We start from the raw sequence: 17,167 nt of genomic DNA, 5'->3' as shown, positions 1-17,167 counted from the left end.
CTCTCTCTCTCTCCCCCTTTTCTTTATGAGTGAGCTATTGTGCCCGAGGACAGGATCCCACACACACAATCTGAGGCCCGAGCCAACAAAAACAGGGGCCCTGACAGACAATGCTGCGCTTCACCTGCTCCAGCACCGTGCATCGCAATTATGCCAAGGACATGTACAGTTAGGTTTCATTCACCCTGCTGCAAAACAAGCGCCTCAGAATTAAAACCAGGGGAGAGGAGAGAAGATGTGGGGGTGGGGGGAGGAATTGTGCAGATAACAAATATGGGTGAGGGAGATGAGGGAGGAGGGGTCGTCCAGCTCCATATCTCCCCAGTGTTACAGTATTTTTAAGCTGCATGGTTACCAGACAGTGAAATGGGAAAAAGAAAAACACCAACACACAAGATTCATCTCTGCACATCACTCGCCTGATTCATGCTCCAGACGACATTGATTCCGAGCTATATAGGTGCCACGCCATCGATACACAATCAAACTCAAATGTTATGCAACCAACGCTCGAGTCTCTGCAGCTCATGAAATAAAAAAGAAAAAAAACAGGAGAGACCAGCATCAGATTTTTTTTTTTTTGCCATTACAGCCACATTTATCGACTCACTCAGCCAAACACAGCGAAATTAAATCGCAGTTAGAGGAGGAGATTAGTTATGAAAGTATTATGATTATATCACCAAAACATATCTCCAGCACACTGATTGTTCATTGATTACACCGAGAGGCGAAACAACACAGCCTGACAAATATTTGATGCGCATCTTTGAATAAGACTCCAGCACAGAATAAACCGGTGGTGCCAAATATAGCCCTGCAACATCCAAACATTGCGCACCAGGCCTATATACATCTCAGAGGGTTTTAGCTGGAGGGGTGGTGCTGCACACTTCAAACGCGAATATATCCATTGTTGTGAGCCACTTGGCCTGCATGAGATCCTGTGCTCTGAACTAGGGAGTTTAAAGTAAGATTTTTTTTTTATTATACTTGAGGGAAACAATGAGTTCAGCTGCTTATTGCAAGGAGCAATTGTCAGGGGAGACTTAAGCTCAATTACTGTAGCCGTTCAGAATGGGGAGAAAAAAATTGCAAAGACCAAAAAAAGGAAGAAGAAAAAAAACACCCAGGCTATCAAGCAAGTGAATAAAAAATTTAGAGATATGAATAAAAATCGAGATGAAGCGTATCAAATATTTATTTTTTTCAGGGCAACAAAGGACTATAATACATTGACAGGCATGGGAACTATTGCCAGCACATGTCTATACAATACAGCTAAAACCGCCTCCAATTTTTGGACATTATCGGACATAACAGGATATCAGGTGGTCCCCAAAAAAAATTTTTTTTGAGTGTCTTCCAACAATTTTTTTATCTAAAAAGAGAGACAATATTCCATTTATTGCTTTTATGGTGCTTCAAGGAGAGAACAAGGGGTGAAACGTATTCTGATTGGCACAACACATAAAAGCTTGTATAAAAACGAAAATAGAAACACACACACACAGTCCACACACACACACACACTCACACACGAGAAAAGAAAACAGTTCTCCTCAGGGTCTCACTTATGCTCTGTCTCAAATTAAAAAACTGCAAAAAATAAGGATGATATATAGAGAGAGAAATGGAAGTTTATTTCTATTAAATTTGTTCACTTGCTTCAATGTCGCCTCAACATGCTACAAGAGGGCTGAATTGAAATATCCCAGAGAAATAAAATGAAAAAAAAATTCCCCCAAAACTTCTTGTTTTCTAAAAACCATAAAATCACATGAAGAACTAACCGAATATTCAAAAACCCACTAAAACAGGAGGCACCAGATAAATAAAAAAAAGAAGTTTAAACAGACGCACCATATTTACAATTCCCATTAAATTACACATAAATAAATATATACATACATGAACACTGATTCCCTTATATAACCGCGAATCGTGTTGAAATTCAAAAAAGTTCAAGTTGGTCGCTTGGAGAGAGTTAGAGAGAAGAGTGTGTGAGTCTACAACTGAAGTCATGACAGGGAGCTCTGTGGAATTTCTCGTGGTTTTTCAAGTTTATTATTCACAATACTGATAAGAATTCATCCTCTTTTAGCTTCGGTGTGTTTTTTTTTTCTCGTCACAATCGTAAAATGGAGATAGAGAGGGGTCGCTGGATTTCAGTCCATTCGCTGCAGCTCATAAAAAAAGGTGGAGGTGGAGGGAGTACATAAAAAGTCCTCTGGCTGAGGCTATGGGCCTACACCTTTTTTTCCTCCCTTTGCCCCGGAGCTCATCCTCTGCAGCCTCCTTTTTTTCTTTTCTTTTCCTTTCTTTTCTTGTTTTTTTAAATATCATTTCATGTGGTTCAGGTGTTGGAAGAAGAAGAAAATACTTGCGTCATTTCCTCGGTGGATCCAAAGTTGGGATGTAAAAACAAACAAAAAAAAACATGTAAAACCACGCAAGATCAGGAAGTGGCACAATTAACTTTTATCAATAGTATTTATAAGGTATTTATAATATTTATATTGGATGGGTGGGGGCCAGGCCGAGGCCGAGGCGGAGGGGTGAGGGCCGGTGTGGAATCAGGGGCCCTGGGGGTTTTGGCCCTCAAGTGGAGGCGGGATGCATGGAAACATCACTTTCTGTGTTTCTCGTCTTTGTCTCCGCCTTTAGTGCCGTTATCGTGACTGTTTGGGTTGTTGTTGAGGTACATTTTGTCCATGGCTTTGATAGCCTCGGTCAGATAGTTCTGTAGGGCCGTGATGGCCGCGCACAGCGCCGGGGTCCCAAAACCGTGCGAGATTAGACTGAAGTGGGTCAAGCAGCTCTGGATTCCCGGTTCGAGGATGGGCTGCGGCCGTGAGTTCCCCAGCGGCGAGCGGTCCTGGGACAGCAGGTCCGTGAACTCTTTGCAGACTTGCCTGTAACAGAGGGAGAGAGGGAGAGTGTCAGGCCTGTGAGCAAAACGCCCCTGGAACCACAACTCCAATGCACCCCAAACGTGTCCTGCAGAAGTGGCACGCAATTTACGCGCCACCCCATGATATCGCTTCACGCAAATCCCTGCTTGGCCTTTAATGTCCCGGTAAAAAAATGATAAAACATGAAAGGACACGCTGCGAACTGCACAGAATCTCAGTCGTGTCTGCAGGTGTTGTGCCTGGCTTCAAATCCTTAATGTACCTTCTTTCTTTTATTAAAATCAAATGAAAAGTGACAAGCAGCCCCCCCCCCCCCCCCCCCCCAAAAAAAAAAACAATTTAATAATATAATGAAATTATTGTTCTTATTCTACTTTGATTCTACAAACTAAAAATTGGAGAAAAATAAAAATGCCCTCAGCTCAGTGGCAGGAAATTTTACTTTGAATGTATATATATATATATATATATATATATATAGATATGTGTATCAATTCAGGGTAATGTATTATGGAGGCAAGCTAAATATTTGTTATAGTATAAAAATAAATATTATCAAAACAGCCAGAAAAAAGCCCATTAATTTATTCGTTCAAAGACATTTCTTTTCATGGAACTTATATTACTTAAATGTTTTCCCCTGTGAGTTCATGTAAAATAGATTCATGAGCTGGGCTGTTTCATGGGTATCCTAATAACGCTCTGTAATAAGCGGTTATAGCTGACAGCTGTTTGATTGTGGCGGCCCGTCATCAATATTAAACGCAGGCCTCTGTGCTTATCTGTGTCCTGCGTAAAGGACTTTCCCATGTTTCAAGTAAATGCGTGAAGGGGAAAAAAACATGTCCAATGGCAGCGCTGGATGAGGACCAGCGATCTGTCAGTGTCACTGAAATCACAGGGCAAACAACAACGCTGCGGTGCGCGTGGACGAGGGGGAGAGAAACCCCATTTGACGCGCGTGCACGCAGCGGGGCACATTCAAGTGCACTAATGTGTTTTGTAAATTTTCATTATCGTCATTAATTGATCATATTGTATCAATGAAATAAAAATACATTTGTAAAAAAGAACGTAATGGAATCCGTAATTAAGAGAGATGTCAAGTGTAGTGTGTGTGTGTGTGTGTAAGGTTCATAATCAAATTAATTGACAGGAGACACCATGTAGCATCAGAAAGTATGAACACATAAACTGTGTGTGTGTGCGTGTGTGTGTCTAAAACAAAGTATATTAATTAATATTAAGCTGATAAATAATTATGATCAACGTGCACATAGATAAATATAATAATGATTAAAATGTGTCATTTATATCAATATATAAATAAATGTCAAAAACAAACACATAAAGAGGGAAAAAACGTTTCAAAGAAACTTTTTTAAATAAAATAAATAAATAATCTGCAATATAATTAATGCTGCTCCACATTTAGACGAAGAGCTGTGTGTGTGTGTGTGCGCGCGCGCGCGCGTGCGTGTGTGTTTGCAAACTGTCAAGTAAACAAGACACACACACTGGGCATGCACAGACTTTTTTTGGGGGGGGGGGGGTGCATTTCGGTGTAACACAGAGTGAAATGTGATAATAGCACTTACTTCGTGGCCAATAGCATGTTTTTTCTTTGGACTTGTTCGTTTGGGTCGGAATGCTGACGGTTTACATATTCAGCTACTGCCTTGGATGGAAACTCGGTCTCGCATACATAACCAAAATCCCTGGCAAGATGCACCGCCTCGCCTGAGAAAGGGAAAAGGAAGAAGGGAAAAAAATTACATTGAATGTTTGTGCTTATTGAATATGGTCACATCAAATCCAGGGGCCAGTTCACACTCTTCGCACTAACACTTGATTAATCTGATGTGAGCAGAGCGTCCACTTGTGTTCACACGTGCAGACAGCGGGGTTGTGGCACCTGTGCCTCCATAACAACATTAATGATGATGAGAACAATAATAGCCCATAATAATAATACTAATACTAATAATAAAGCAGCCCCTGCGAGCTGTCAATACGCATCAAGCCCCCTCCTCCATACCGTGAGAACGCTTTAATGTGGAGGAGACACAATAAGTGGATATGAAATATAGACACAGGCATCATGCTTAACACCATGTCATTGATTACCAATGCCTTGCGCATTATTGGAAGTCCAGCAGATCACAGGGACATGCAATTTTAAAGGGCTATGTCTAAATCTCACTTTTCCTCCTGCACATACTTCAGCTATGAGAATCACTGCAGGTTTCAGTCTGAGCTCGGTGAATTTTTTTTTTCTTCTCCCCCCAAAGTCTTTGGTTTTAATTTCCTGAAGCAGTTGAGTTTGACTGCGGGGCTTCCTGTCCATAAGCCCCGTGCTCCGGAAGAACGCATGCGCCAATTAGCATCAAAAGCTCAAGTCCAGTAAACTCGTTTTCCATAAAATGGAGGGGACCATAAACAATGACAGCTTTCCAGAAAACACAGTGGATCTTCACTAAATGACCGACTGCCTTCAATACCCCCACCCCCACCACCCCCCTCCCCACCCTCACTCTCTCTATCTGCCACCAGCCGCTTATTACTCATAATCATACATTTCTCCAGGCTCATTACAAATACAGCACCAAATTTCTACGGCGCACAATGAATATTGCATCCGGGCCCTCGTCTGTAATAATGATTAACAGGGACCAATGAACCGTCTCGGGCTCTCACCTTTTGCAAACCCACAGCGCACCAAATACCACCGCACTGAATAATAAGGTTCAACTCTGCAAGCGAAATGGATTTATCCACACGCGTAAAAAGGCATCTCTTTACGCGCAACCAGAACGGACTCATTTATTCTTTAATAGGCCCCAAAACATATAGCTCCCAATAGGTCAGAGCCACTCCATTTGCATGCAACAAAAAATCTTCAGTGAAAAACCCAAAAGCGTGGAGGGGAGGGAAGCAGAAGCTATTAACGGAAGAATTAAGTCACCATTAAAAAACATCAGCCCCTGCGCGCAACTGCCGCCGTGGCCGGGGCTGTATTAATGTTTGAAACAATGCAGGGTTAATAAATCAATCGACTTCTTCATCCGTGAGGTGAAACAGCTCAGCGGTGCCCAATAAACAAGCAGCACTCAATAATTAACTGGACTTCAACACAAACTCATCCAGCGTGTAAACTAGGCCAGCCGTGGACCTGCAAGTGCGCTCCTGCAAGCGAGGGCCAAACGCTGCAGAGCCACAAGAATTACCAGCACCGTTCCCCCTCTCTCTCTCTCTCTCTCTCTCTTCTTGTCTCCCACTCTCTCTGTCCATACACACACTCTCTCTCTCACACAGACACACACACACACACATCCTTCATGGTTTATTACTTGCGAGGCAAAGTCGGTCCACATTACACGGATGAGCGCATATGCTGATTTAAAACACAGAGAAAGAACGAGAGGGAGAGAGGGAGCGAGAGAAAAAATCCCAGTTTGCAAGCACCTGGTATCGCGGGAGCAGCGAGAGTGGGAACGTGATTTACGGCAACACTCGACTTACCCTCGACTAGTGACGTCAGCAAGGTGACGTTGGCTGCCTTGCGTCTGCCCGCAGGTAGATTCAAGCCGATTTTATCCAGCTTCTCCCTTAAGGATCTTCCTCCGTTCTTAGACTTGGCCCTGTGACAGTGGAACAAAGCGGAAATTCATTGTAGTGGATGACTCTCTCTGAGTGGGCATTCATTTTGAGGATGGATATTTTCTTCTTTTTGCAAAGATGCATGCTGCTCTCCAAATAAATGGCTATATGCATGTTTGAAATGGCCTATATAAGATTGCAGTCTTGCATTTGTGAGCAGGCAAAATTGTGCACAAGCAAAAAGTCACTTTGGCATTGCCAGATGATGTCTAATGAGTACACTTTAATGCATTATGTGCATCATATGATACACACAGCTCTTTTTATTCACTAATTAAGAGTGACTGCATGGGCTAAGTTTAGCTGCATGGCATTATATACTCTCCTCCACATCCCTGATATACAAACTATAACTATATAACACTATAAAAGAGCCTTTTTTCAGCAGCAGACAAATACTGTACAAAATGAATAAATAAAACGCTACTTAATAGGCAGGGCTGCGTGTCTGCAGCACTTCACTCGACAGTTCACTAGAGACCAATGTTTTCATGCGTAATGCCTTCACTGGGCCTATAGAGCTGAGGTTGAAACAGACTAGGCCTACATTAATTTAGAGAGGGAGGGAGAGAGAGCGAGAGAGAGAGAGAGAGAGCATGGGGAAGTTAATAGGGAATTTAACAGACCCCTCCTGCTTTAAATGCAGGAGCTAGGTGTCATGGTTGGTCGATTTTAATTATTCTTGGTACAGAGGAGAGAGAGGCAGATGCATGCTCACAGAAAGAATGGATTGGCGTATAGAGTGAGAGAGCTCGAACGCACGCGCACGCACGCACACGCACGTACACACAGGCACAGGTAGAATTTTTTTTTTTTTTTTTGCAGCCCCCCACTTCACACTCACCTCCTCAGCACCCCGCCCAGCAGGGAGGCGTTGAGGCACTCGGGTGGCGAGAGGCGCCTCTGCACCTCGGCCACCGTGACCTTGTACTTCGACGTGGAGCTGAGCAGGGAGAGGCGGCCCGGTACCGAGCAGAACACCTCGTTTGGGTTCACCACGCCACCGAAGAGGCCGTCCTTGTTTACGGGGATGGAGGAGACGTTGTTGTGCTTGGATAAAGACACTGGACCTATGGAGAGCCAGGGGGAGAGTGAAAGAAAGGGAGGGGGGGGGGGGGGGGGGGGGGGGGGGGGGGGGGGGGGGGGGGGGGGGTAGTAAGAAAGGACAGGGATGGAGGGGGGAGAGAAAGAGAGAGAGCGTGCTCAGTGAATTTCATGCAATGCAGAACCTTAACTACATGAGATGGGGGGATTTAGGCCCTGGATTTTAGAGTTTAGCACAACATGTCTACACTTTCAGCAACAACATGTAATAATATTAATAATAATGAGAATAATAATAATAATCGGATGATATCATTTTGCCTAGAATCTTCACTAGTTGCCCCAATTGTCGTTCAACTAAACAAATGTCCAATTTTTCCACTCATGTTCTTGAACATTAAAAAAATACAGGCCAATGTTTTGCGCACAAATCTCAATCGTAAGGCCCCCAAGGCCTGTGCGCTCCCCCCAAACACCATATTTTAGAACATATAGGACAAGATGGAGAATATTATTAATATTATCATCAGAAGTATTAGCGTGCGTCACACCATGTCTTGACTCAACCGAGAGATCTGGCAAAACTGTGCCAATTCTGACACAGATCTTCGGTATCCAGCACAACACCAGGCATCGGCCCGTGTGTGATTTCATACACTGGGCATGGTTGGGTGGGTGGGTGGGTGTGGTGGTGGTGGTGGGGGCTCAGCACACTACTGGGCTTTCCACCGTTTTTTGGTGTTGCAGTAACAAAGGGGGGCCGACCGTGCGCCTTTTTGGATAGATCACTTGTGACATTAATGGCTCAGGGGAGCCTAATAGAGACAATAGGAGCTAAACGAACTCTTGAGATTACTAATATAAGAAGCCAATTATCACGTCGATGCGCAGATAGGCAGACTCCAAAAAGAATGAAGAATGGGGAGGGGGGGGGGGGGCTGACGGAAATAAAGACCAAAAAAAGAAAGAAAATTCAGCTCCATGTTTGATCTGGTGAGCTCTAATTTGACCTGACAATGCGCTTTTAAACTTGACCATGGAAACAGGCCTCCTCCTGGTACTGTACCATTAATATTTTGACAGCAAATAAGTAGAAATGAAGCAATATAATCCAGGAGGCTTTACCAGAGAGCTGTAAGTATGAAAATTACATTTGGAGACGTAGAAAACCATGTCAGAGGACGAATTTTTGAATTTCCTCTAAATGACAGCATAAGGCTCCATCCAGCGGCACCAACTTCCATTTTAGATTTGACCATGCAGTGATTTCCAGCTCTATATTGGCCTCCAAGTGCCAGGATCGTCTATATAGCTCCGTGCGTCTTTGACCATCAACACCACGGGCCCCCACAAAGCCCACCAGCTCTATACTCATCTCCACGCCTGCTCTGAAACGCTGACAGTAAATTCCATCAGCGAGAGGTGGTGGAAAGACGAAGAAGAAAAAAAATAGGTGCAGCCAGTTTGATGCACTTGGAAACCATGTAATGAAAAATAGGCTACTGCATATTAGGATCAGTCAGGCGTTACCGCATTGCATTGAGTCCTCTCAGGCAGAAATGGTGCATGGTGCGCGCGTGTGTGTGTGTGTATATGTGTGTGTATGCGCGCGCCCAGCCTACAACATGCATGCTATCTCGGAGGAAAGCGCTTACCTTTTTTAATTACAGTCTGGTCGGGGATGTGAATTCCTTGATCCTCAACAGGCTGCGACACAAATGCAAAAGAAGATGGACAATTTTAGCACAAAAGGAAAGAGGGCAATAAAAATCTGTGTGCATGCACGAACAAAAGCCACGGACACGATCAGCCAACATGGAGGCTCTGGAGGCCCATTCCTGTTATTATTGTCCAGGAGTGTTTTCTCTGGCTTTCTCTTTTTTTATTTTTCCACTGATGGACGCGTTTCCAACAGATCACAAACTGCAGACTTAAATAACGACGCCGTGTCGCCCCATAATCCTGACCTAATTTTGCCCTCATATTGGCTCCACTCACAGGGAAACTTCTAATCTAGATTGGATAGTAATTACGGCGGCGCAGCCTATTAAAGGCCTATGAACTAATTAGAGGATTATCAGTGTTTGTTTCTGATTAAAAAATCTGGAGGAATGATCCCAATAAGGATGAGAATTATTATTATTATTATTGACTGTGTTATCGTGCATCTTTTTGGTAATCGACCTAAACTCAATTCTGGTTGAGTGGTGCAGGCAGGACGGCCATCTCAGTATTACTGAAAACTGAGAAATGAAATCAAGTCAGAAGACACGAAGAAGCCCTTGTTAAAACACAGGCGTACAGTGTGTGTTGTTGTTTTTTTTATCCATTAAATTTAATTTGAGTGATTATACTGAACAGCACAACATTGGATCTGGCTATCACAGCATTTTAAAAATAATTGTTTTAAAAATATGATTACAGAGCTCTGAATATTTTTTTGTCATGCTGATTTTTCAGGCATTAAAAAATGGCCGCATTAAGAGATGCAATGAGCTCGAACCTGACTAATTAATACAAATAATTGAATGTATTTCTGTGAAGCAAGTAATAACAATAATAACTGTTTTATAAACGTTTTATAATCATTGTTAATATGAATCCCGATAACACATCAAATGTAGGCTGTTTCTGGGAATAGTAATAAGAATAAAAAGAGAATAACATCACCACCATTACTCGTATTAATTATAACAATATTGATCAAAAATTATAGTTGTGCTCAACTGTTCCGAATATTAACACCAACACCACGTTTAATTTTTAAGTCACCAGAAATTAGAGCCACCCAGCAAGGAAACGCTGTCTCACCTGTACGTCTTCTAAAGAGTGAGGTATTCCATGCATAGGGATAGAGTCCGACAGTCCCGTGTCGATGCCGTGGCCGGACGGCAGCAGCACTTCCCTGCGGTAGTCCCGGCACAGCTGGTGCGGCAGGCCGCGGTGCTGGTGCAGCAGGCCACTCTCCTGGGCCTGCCGCTGGCCCGGCCAGCCCGGGTGCTGCGGCTGCGGCTGGGCGTGCAGCGAGTTGAGGGAGTAAGGGTCGTTGACGTGCGAGTAAGGGTCCTGAGACTGCGGGTAGATGGGCTGGTAGGGCGGGGGGAAGTACGGGGGCTGGAAGTCCGAGTTCGGCGTGTGGGAGAGCGGCGGCGCGCTCGTGTAGGGACTCTGGCCCACGCCGCCCAGCTGAGGTAGCCTGGCTGTCCCATTGCTGGTGCCGTCGTGACGATCCTGGCAGAGAAGCACACGGAGAGGAAGGTGTATTTAAACGTGAACACATTGAAAACACAGAAAAGACTCATCGTAAACGTGCGTGTTTGTCCTCTTTGTTTTTACTGCATGTTCTGCGGGCTTGTTTCAGGACATTATCAAATATGGTCCGAGTTGGTGACAGTAATTAAACCAATTAACACATTTATCTCCAATTTTAAACAAAAACACATAACATGTCCACACAACCGCTAAAAGTTCACATAGTGGGTTTTTTCTGTGGATACAATGATTTGATAATACCTTTCAAAAAAGTTAAATGAAACAGAAATTCCGGAGATGAAATGCCTTCAAACAGATTTGCATTATTTCTCTTATTATTTTCAAATAAGTCCTACGGGTTTAACGCGTGCAAGCTTTGCAAAACATGAATCACCTGGAGGGGTAAAAAATATATGAATATTATTATTGTGCAACAAAAAATCTGATAGACTAGGCAAACAATACCCCCAAGTATGTGACGCGGAGAGACTCCAGCAACTTACCATCGCGGAAAAACTGTGCACCAACATCTGAAAGGATTTTAGTGCGAGTCAAGCAAAGAATAATGGGTTGAAAAAGACACTATTTGGAGTCGGGGCGAGCAAAGTGGAAAAACCAGCAAACCACGAAGAAAAATATCGATATTTTTGCCCCCGAAAAAGACTTCTTCTTCTTTCCTGCAAGACCACAATGGCCCCGGCGATCAGATATGTGCCACAGTAGCAGGACGATAATCCATCAGAAAGAAATGGTTAGATCCCCGCTGCCCTTCATTTGGAGCTATAAAAAAATGCTGGTATTCGGTGGCGTCTTTGTGGATTTTTAAGGTCGAAAAGTTTCTCTCGGTGAAAAAAAGAAACACCCCTCTTCTCCGCGTTGCTCTCCTGGTTTCTATCACACTGCTGCCGTCCACTCGCTTGCGCTCATATTAGCGAAAAGAGCCGCTTCTTCGTCTCCCCTTCTCGGACTCCTAATGGAACGCGCTCATGGCTATTAATATCACAGGAATACTTAATAATGATAACAACAACAGGGGAAAAGACCGTGTTGAGAATGGCTGAGGCGCAGGACGCAACTCGAGGCAGGAGTCTGAGCTTAAATGACGTCCATTGAAAGGAGGAATCAGTATATCTAATCAGAGATGGGGAGGGAGAGAGAGAAAGAGGGAGTGAGTGAGTGAGAGAGAGAGTGTGGAGGGAGTGAAGAGAGAGCGAGACAAAAAAGAGGGATATTCACTCTCGTCTGGCGAATCAGAGAGTGAGGAAGGAGGAGGAGGAAGAGGAGGGGGGCATTTTTAAAAAGGGGGTCCCAGGGCCAAAGCGCAAAAAAGTGAAATAAAGACAAGGGAATGAAGGGAGGTGGACGGCCAGCCAGGGGAAGGAGAAGGCAGGGGAAGGGAACAATTGTGCACCTCTGAACTGGGTGAAAATCCCGCAGACTCATGTACGGGCACAGCAGCCGGCTCGTTTCTACCGCTCATCCCTTTGTTTTCCACCTCAGACTCCGACAGCAAGCTGTCCTCCACGGGTCTCCTCTCTCCTCTGCCGAGTTAATCCACCGGTTTTCTTCGACTCCAAAAACTCAAAGAGGCTAAACTTTTTTACTTCGACCCGGACAGCCGGAGAAGAAAAAAATAAATTCCTAAAAGTCTGTCTGTCTTTAGGGCCGCTCGGATCCGATGTTTGAACCAACTTTTACGCACGACTGTAACAGCTCCAACTGCGCTTCCGGCTCAAATCACACATTCTAAAAATTACCAAACACCGGCTGCCGACCGGTTTCTATTGCAAATTGTTCTATATTTTTCTTTTGCGTTGACACAACGGGGAAAACACATTTGCATGCAAACTGACACAATCGCTGAGGCGCCGAGCTTTTTGTTTTCCTGCTCCCTCGGCCGTCTCTATACCTCCCAGGACTGAGTCGCGGCCGAAAACACGTCCGACTGGCTTCTCCACTTCCCAAACAAGTCCCCGATATTACTGCACAACTTTGCGCCCACAACAACAGCCTCTTAGTGTATGCACTCCACACACACACACACACACACACATGCACAGAAAGCTGCACGCAAAAAACCCAAGCAGCTCAAATTGCACGGATATTAAAAGTGAAGGGTAAATGCCCGTGCAATTTACGCACTAAATAAAGCAGACCGTGTTAGCGCTTAGTGCTGTCATTGAAATAAAAGAACAATATATATTTGTTTTAATTAAATACATGACAAGTAATGATTCCACGTGTCATTTAATATTTGGAAATATTTCTAATATCTATTTAAATAGAAAAAAATAATGCCACGAATTTATTCATGCAACTAAAATATTTGACAAATGTATTATTATTAATAATAATATTTTCAGACCACATACAAACAGGCTACACAAAAATAAAATCTTATCAAATTAATAAAATACATTGATTATTCCTCCTGAACACAATTATAGAAGTATCACATATTTGGACTAAAAACATAAAGACAGATCCATGAAATAATTAATCTTCGTAAAGCAAAGTTTAAAAAATAAATACTGTACATCAATGGACACAATTTTAAAAAATTTAAAAAAGCAGCCCCTTACCTCGCAATCTTCATATTTAATGTTATCAGTTAATTTCCAAAGCATTTTCATGGGTTGTAGAGGTGGCTGGTATTTTGAGTGTGTGGGTATATCGCCTTATATCGCCCTTGTTTTCAGTCAGTGAATTGTGCTTCCCCCGCTCAGAAAAAAACTACTTTTTATTGAAGCTGTGTGTTGCTCGCTGTCTGTCTTGCGCTCTGAGGTCTCCCTCTAATGGTGGAAGTACATGGGGCTGGAGCAGCTCTGTAATAATGCTGGCACAGGGCCTCATTAGCATATCAACAGCCGTTTGATTTTTCTCCCCCCCCCCCTCGTCTGCTCACACAACACCAATGGACACCGCACAGGTAAAAACCGAAGGAGCACATGCACTACTTGACATCATTTCTATACCGTTCATCGTGGTGTATGTCAGTGTTTGTTAAGGGGAGGGGTGCAGGGTATTGTCATGCAGGGGGACCTGCATGCACATGGGACGGTTTTCTGATCATTTTGCATGTCTTTCCAGGGGAATAGAAAATCACACAAGACAGTAGAAATTATATTTTAAGAGCATTTGTTTTTTAATATTTTTTTTAAAGGAGCCAATATCTGTCCTGTGAACTTTTGGCAACTGACTCGTTCCTTTTACGCACAACCCAGCGTCTTATTGATTAGTTCTCTTGATGTGAAAACACTGTACCTAAATGCAAATACTCCCCCTGCCACACACCAACCTGTACTTTTCTTTTCTTTTTCTTAAACTCCCAAACTGTTATTTTAATCCCATTGAGAGTGGAGACCTTGAGTGGCCATTCTTTCAATGTTATGTTAAAAAGGGGTGAACCATGCAATTCGGAGCGGCTCTACAGGTCCATTGACTACATGTAAGGGCGCATGGGTTTGGAGATAAGGTGGGGGGGACGTAAATAATTAACACAACAACATGGCCTTCTTTCACTTCAAATACCGGTTAGGTTAGAGGGGGGGACCTGTCTCTGCCACTGTCGCCGGCCGAGCCTTCACCTCAGCGGGTCGTGGGTCAGGAGACAGGTCGCCACATCTTTAAGGCGTTGGCCCCCGGATTACCATTTGTAGTAACACCCTATTTTTACGCGCAGTTGTCATTAATGATAATGGAGCGATGATACTGACAATGACAGCCATGCACGCTTCTAGAAACTGTGTCTGTGGTGGTCGTAGTGTTTTTAAAGGAGTGAAACTCGAGTGTTTTCAGCAAAAGTCGTCTCCTAACCCTACACCCCCCCACCACACACACACACACACACACACACACACACACACACACACACACACACACACACACACACACACACACCTCAGAAAGCAAGGCCAGGTTTGCAATTACGCACAGGCAACTTAATAAAGAATAAGACTTGATCCAAAGTTTGCGTAAGGATACGAGACATATAACAGCTGCATGCAAACGCTCATTTATGAAAAGTTACAGTGCACGTCGAGGTCTCAACGCAGTGTTTTGAATACGGTTTGAGTTTCAGTGAACGCTGCACAAACTGAGCCACTTCATGTCGTTTTTAACCATTTCTAGTTGATTTTAAAAACACACCCTTTACATTACAACCTGTCTGAAATACGCACGAAGACTTTACAAGCTACAACAACATGCGATCAACATCCACGGCAAAGCGAGGAGATGGATCATTTTTGGAGTTGGAAAAAACAACAAATATTTCAACATCAAACATATAAGCGTCTAGTCGCTGTACCAGCTCTCTTTACTAAAAAATCCACGGTGCCTCATCCTACAGCTACTCGACACTTTGACAGTTTTCTTGGATTTTTCTCAGGCGTGTCTTTGTCTTAAAGTAAGCAGCACATACCTGCCATTCCCCCATCTTGCCCATAATTGACATTCTTTGTCTTCTGCTGCCTTTTTCTCCTGGGTTTGTTTTTCTCCTCTTCTTTTTAGTCGATCCGCTGCTGTGTCTGTCTCATTGAGCCTTCGGTTCCAAACGTTTACACCCACTGTGTTCTCACCTGGACCGGATCGTCTCACCTGGCCATAAAAACGGTGTGAGGCCACCTGGTGACGCATGCGCACTGCGCCGGGTGTGGACGAGAATGGAGAAAACTATACCTGAGGAAGGAAAAAAAGTGAAATGGCCTATTTGTCTGTGTGTGTGCAAGTTGGGTTTGTTATTTAATTTGTACTAGACACGTGGTATTAGTGTTATCAAGCCAATGATAATAATATTACAATCCCCAAAAAATATGTTTTAAATATATGAGATTAATCCCACCGCTATGAATAAATGTTTCGATGGAATGTTTCAATTTCCACTTGTCCATATAAAAACCTGACAATCTATTTGCATGAAGTGAATTTAAGTCTGAGAAAAATGTTGTTTATGGAAAGTTTAAATGTGGGTTGCGCACATGAGAAGGCAGGGAACGTGTTCAGTTTCCAGTAAAAACAATATAATGAAATACCAAGAATGAAGATGAGTTTTTAGACAATATGGCTGCAAATTTAAGAGGATAAAATAAGGCTAAATATTGTCAATTATAAGCATATAAACATTATCCTACGGGTCTGTCTTCAACTAGTAGAGTAAAAAATGCCAGATCTCTTAAAGTTCTTTAAGTAAATTTGCCTATCCATCATTTTTTTTTCTTTTACCGTTTTGTCTTCGAATGAAAACATGAATTCTCGCCGCAAATGAAACTGTGTCAAGTTAAAAAACTTGAAGGTTAACTGCCAACATCATTACTTCTGCACAGAGAGCTCCCCTGCTTTTGTGAGGGTCATTATTTATTTATCCACTGTTTATTTCTAATACATACTTATGTAGACCCCTCGGGCCAAAAGCGAATGAGCTTTCCCTCCCTCTCTCTCTCACACACACGCACGCGCGCACGCACGCACACATACATAGAGCAACATATGCGCTCACATAGGTGATAATAGTCCAAGCTTTAGTCCAAAACCCATTTTTTTTCAGAGAAAACACACACGCACACACATGCAGTCTGCGGAGCCCGTCTCCAGCAGACAGCTGCACGGATGCTTCTCCACTTCAGACACTGACATGAAACACATTTCATGCATGATCAGAGAATGCTGGAGAAACTTCTCACAGGGAAAAAAAAAACTTTCTTTTTTTATTTTCCCCAATAAACCATTTATAGTTCATATTTTTCCCCAAATATATAATTCCACACATGCATCTATAGATTTTCTCTTCTGGTGTTAATGTTTAAAACAAAGCCTTCATGTCTGACTTCAAAAGGCGCACACATTTTAACTGCACAATAACTGAACGATACCTGCAGCTATATAGACCCAGACCTCTTTACCAGGCCTGGACAAAAGCAGAGGAGAGAGGGAGGTGGGAGGAGGATCAGAAATATTGTTTGGGGGGCTCTGCGCACTTTGGGGAGGAGTGGAGGTTTAACGCAGAGCTGTCGGAGAGTGGGGTTACTGTCTGACAAGAGCGAGGGTCCCTTTTGAATATCCAGCCGTGTTTGTCTAGGGCTTGGTTTCAACCACTTCCACCATGGCACGGGGCCTCCGGCAACGTTCAGCTTACTAAAACTGCGAGGCTCTGTTTAATAGTCAGTTGCACCTCAGGCACCTTGTACAGCCATTCATATTTAAATTAATGACACTGATGGGTGTATTATTATTATTATTATGATGTGTGGTGCGTTATTTCGTGCGTAATTAGCGCGTCATTTGAGGTGCCAAAAATG

The 17,167-nt window shown here is 43.3% G+C and overlaps 1 protein-coding gene across 3 annotated transcripts; it reads right to left on the bottom strand.

Moving 5' to 3' along the window:
- Nucleotides 1–1,183: 1,183 nt before the first annotated feature.
- Nucleotides 1,184–15,561, bottom strand: tfap2a (transcription factor AP-2 alpha). Of its 3 annotated transcripts, none has more exons than XM_020087765.2 (7): nucleotides 15,295–15,561; nucleotides 10,431–10,850; nucleotides 9,275–9,326; nucleotides 7,420–7,645; nucleotides 6,438–6,556; nucleotides 4,514–4,655; nucleotides 1,184–2,915 (listed from the first exon to the last, which is right to left on the bottom strand). In XM_020087765.2, the coding sequence occupies exons 1-7, from the start codon at nucleotides 15,325–15,327 to the stop codon at nucleotides 2,630–2,632; spliced, it is 1,278 nt and encodes a 425-aa protein (XP_019943324.2). In that variant the 5' UTR covers nucleotides 15,328–15,561; the 3' UTR covers nucleotides 1,184–2,629. The 3 variants fall into 3 exon arrangements, with proteins under 3 accessions (XP_019943324.2, XP_019943323.2, XP_019943325.2); XM_020087764.2 differs by lacking the exon at nucleotides 15,295–15,561 and adding an exon at nucleotides 13,454–13,659; XM_020087766.2 differs by lacking the exon at nucleotides 15,295–15,561 and adding an exon at nucleotides 11,375–12,074.
- Between the last annotated feature and the right edge of the window lie 1,606 nt (nucleotides 15,562–17,167).

This window comes from Paralichthys olivaceus, chromosome 17 (assembly GCF_024713975.1).
Source record: "Paralichthys olivaceus isolate ysfri-2021 chromosome 17, ASM2471397v2, whole genome shotgun sequence".
NCBI classification, from domain to species: Eukaryota; Metazoa; Chordata; class Actinopteri; order Pleuronectiformes; family Paralichthyidae; genus Paralichthys; species Paralichthys olivaceus.
Note: the sequence above shows the minus strand (reverse complement) of the source record. Positions and strands in the feature narration are given on the sequence as shown.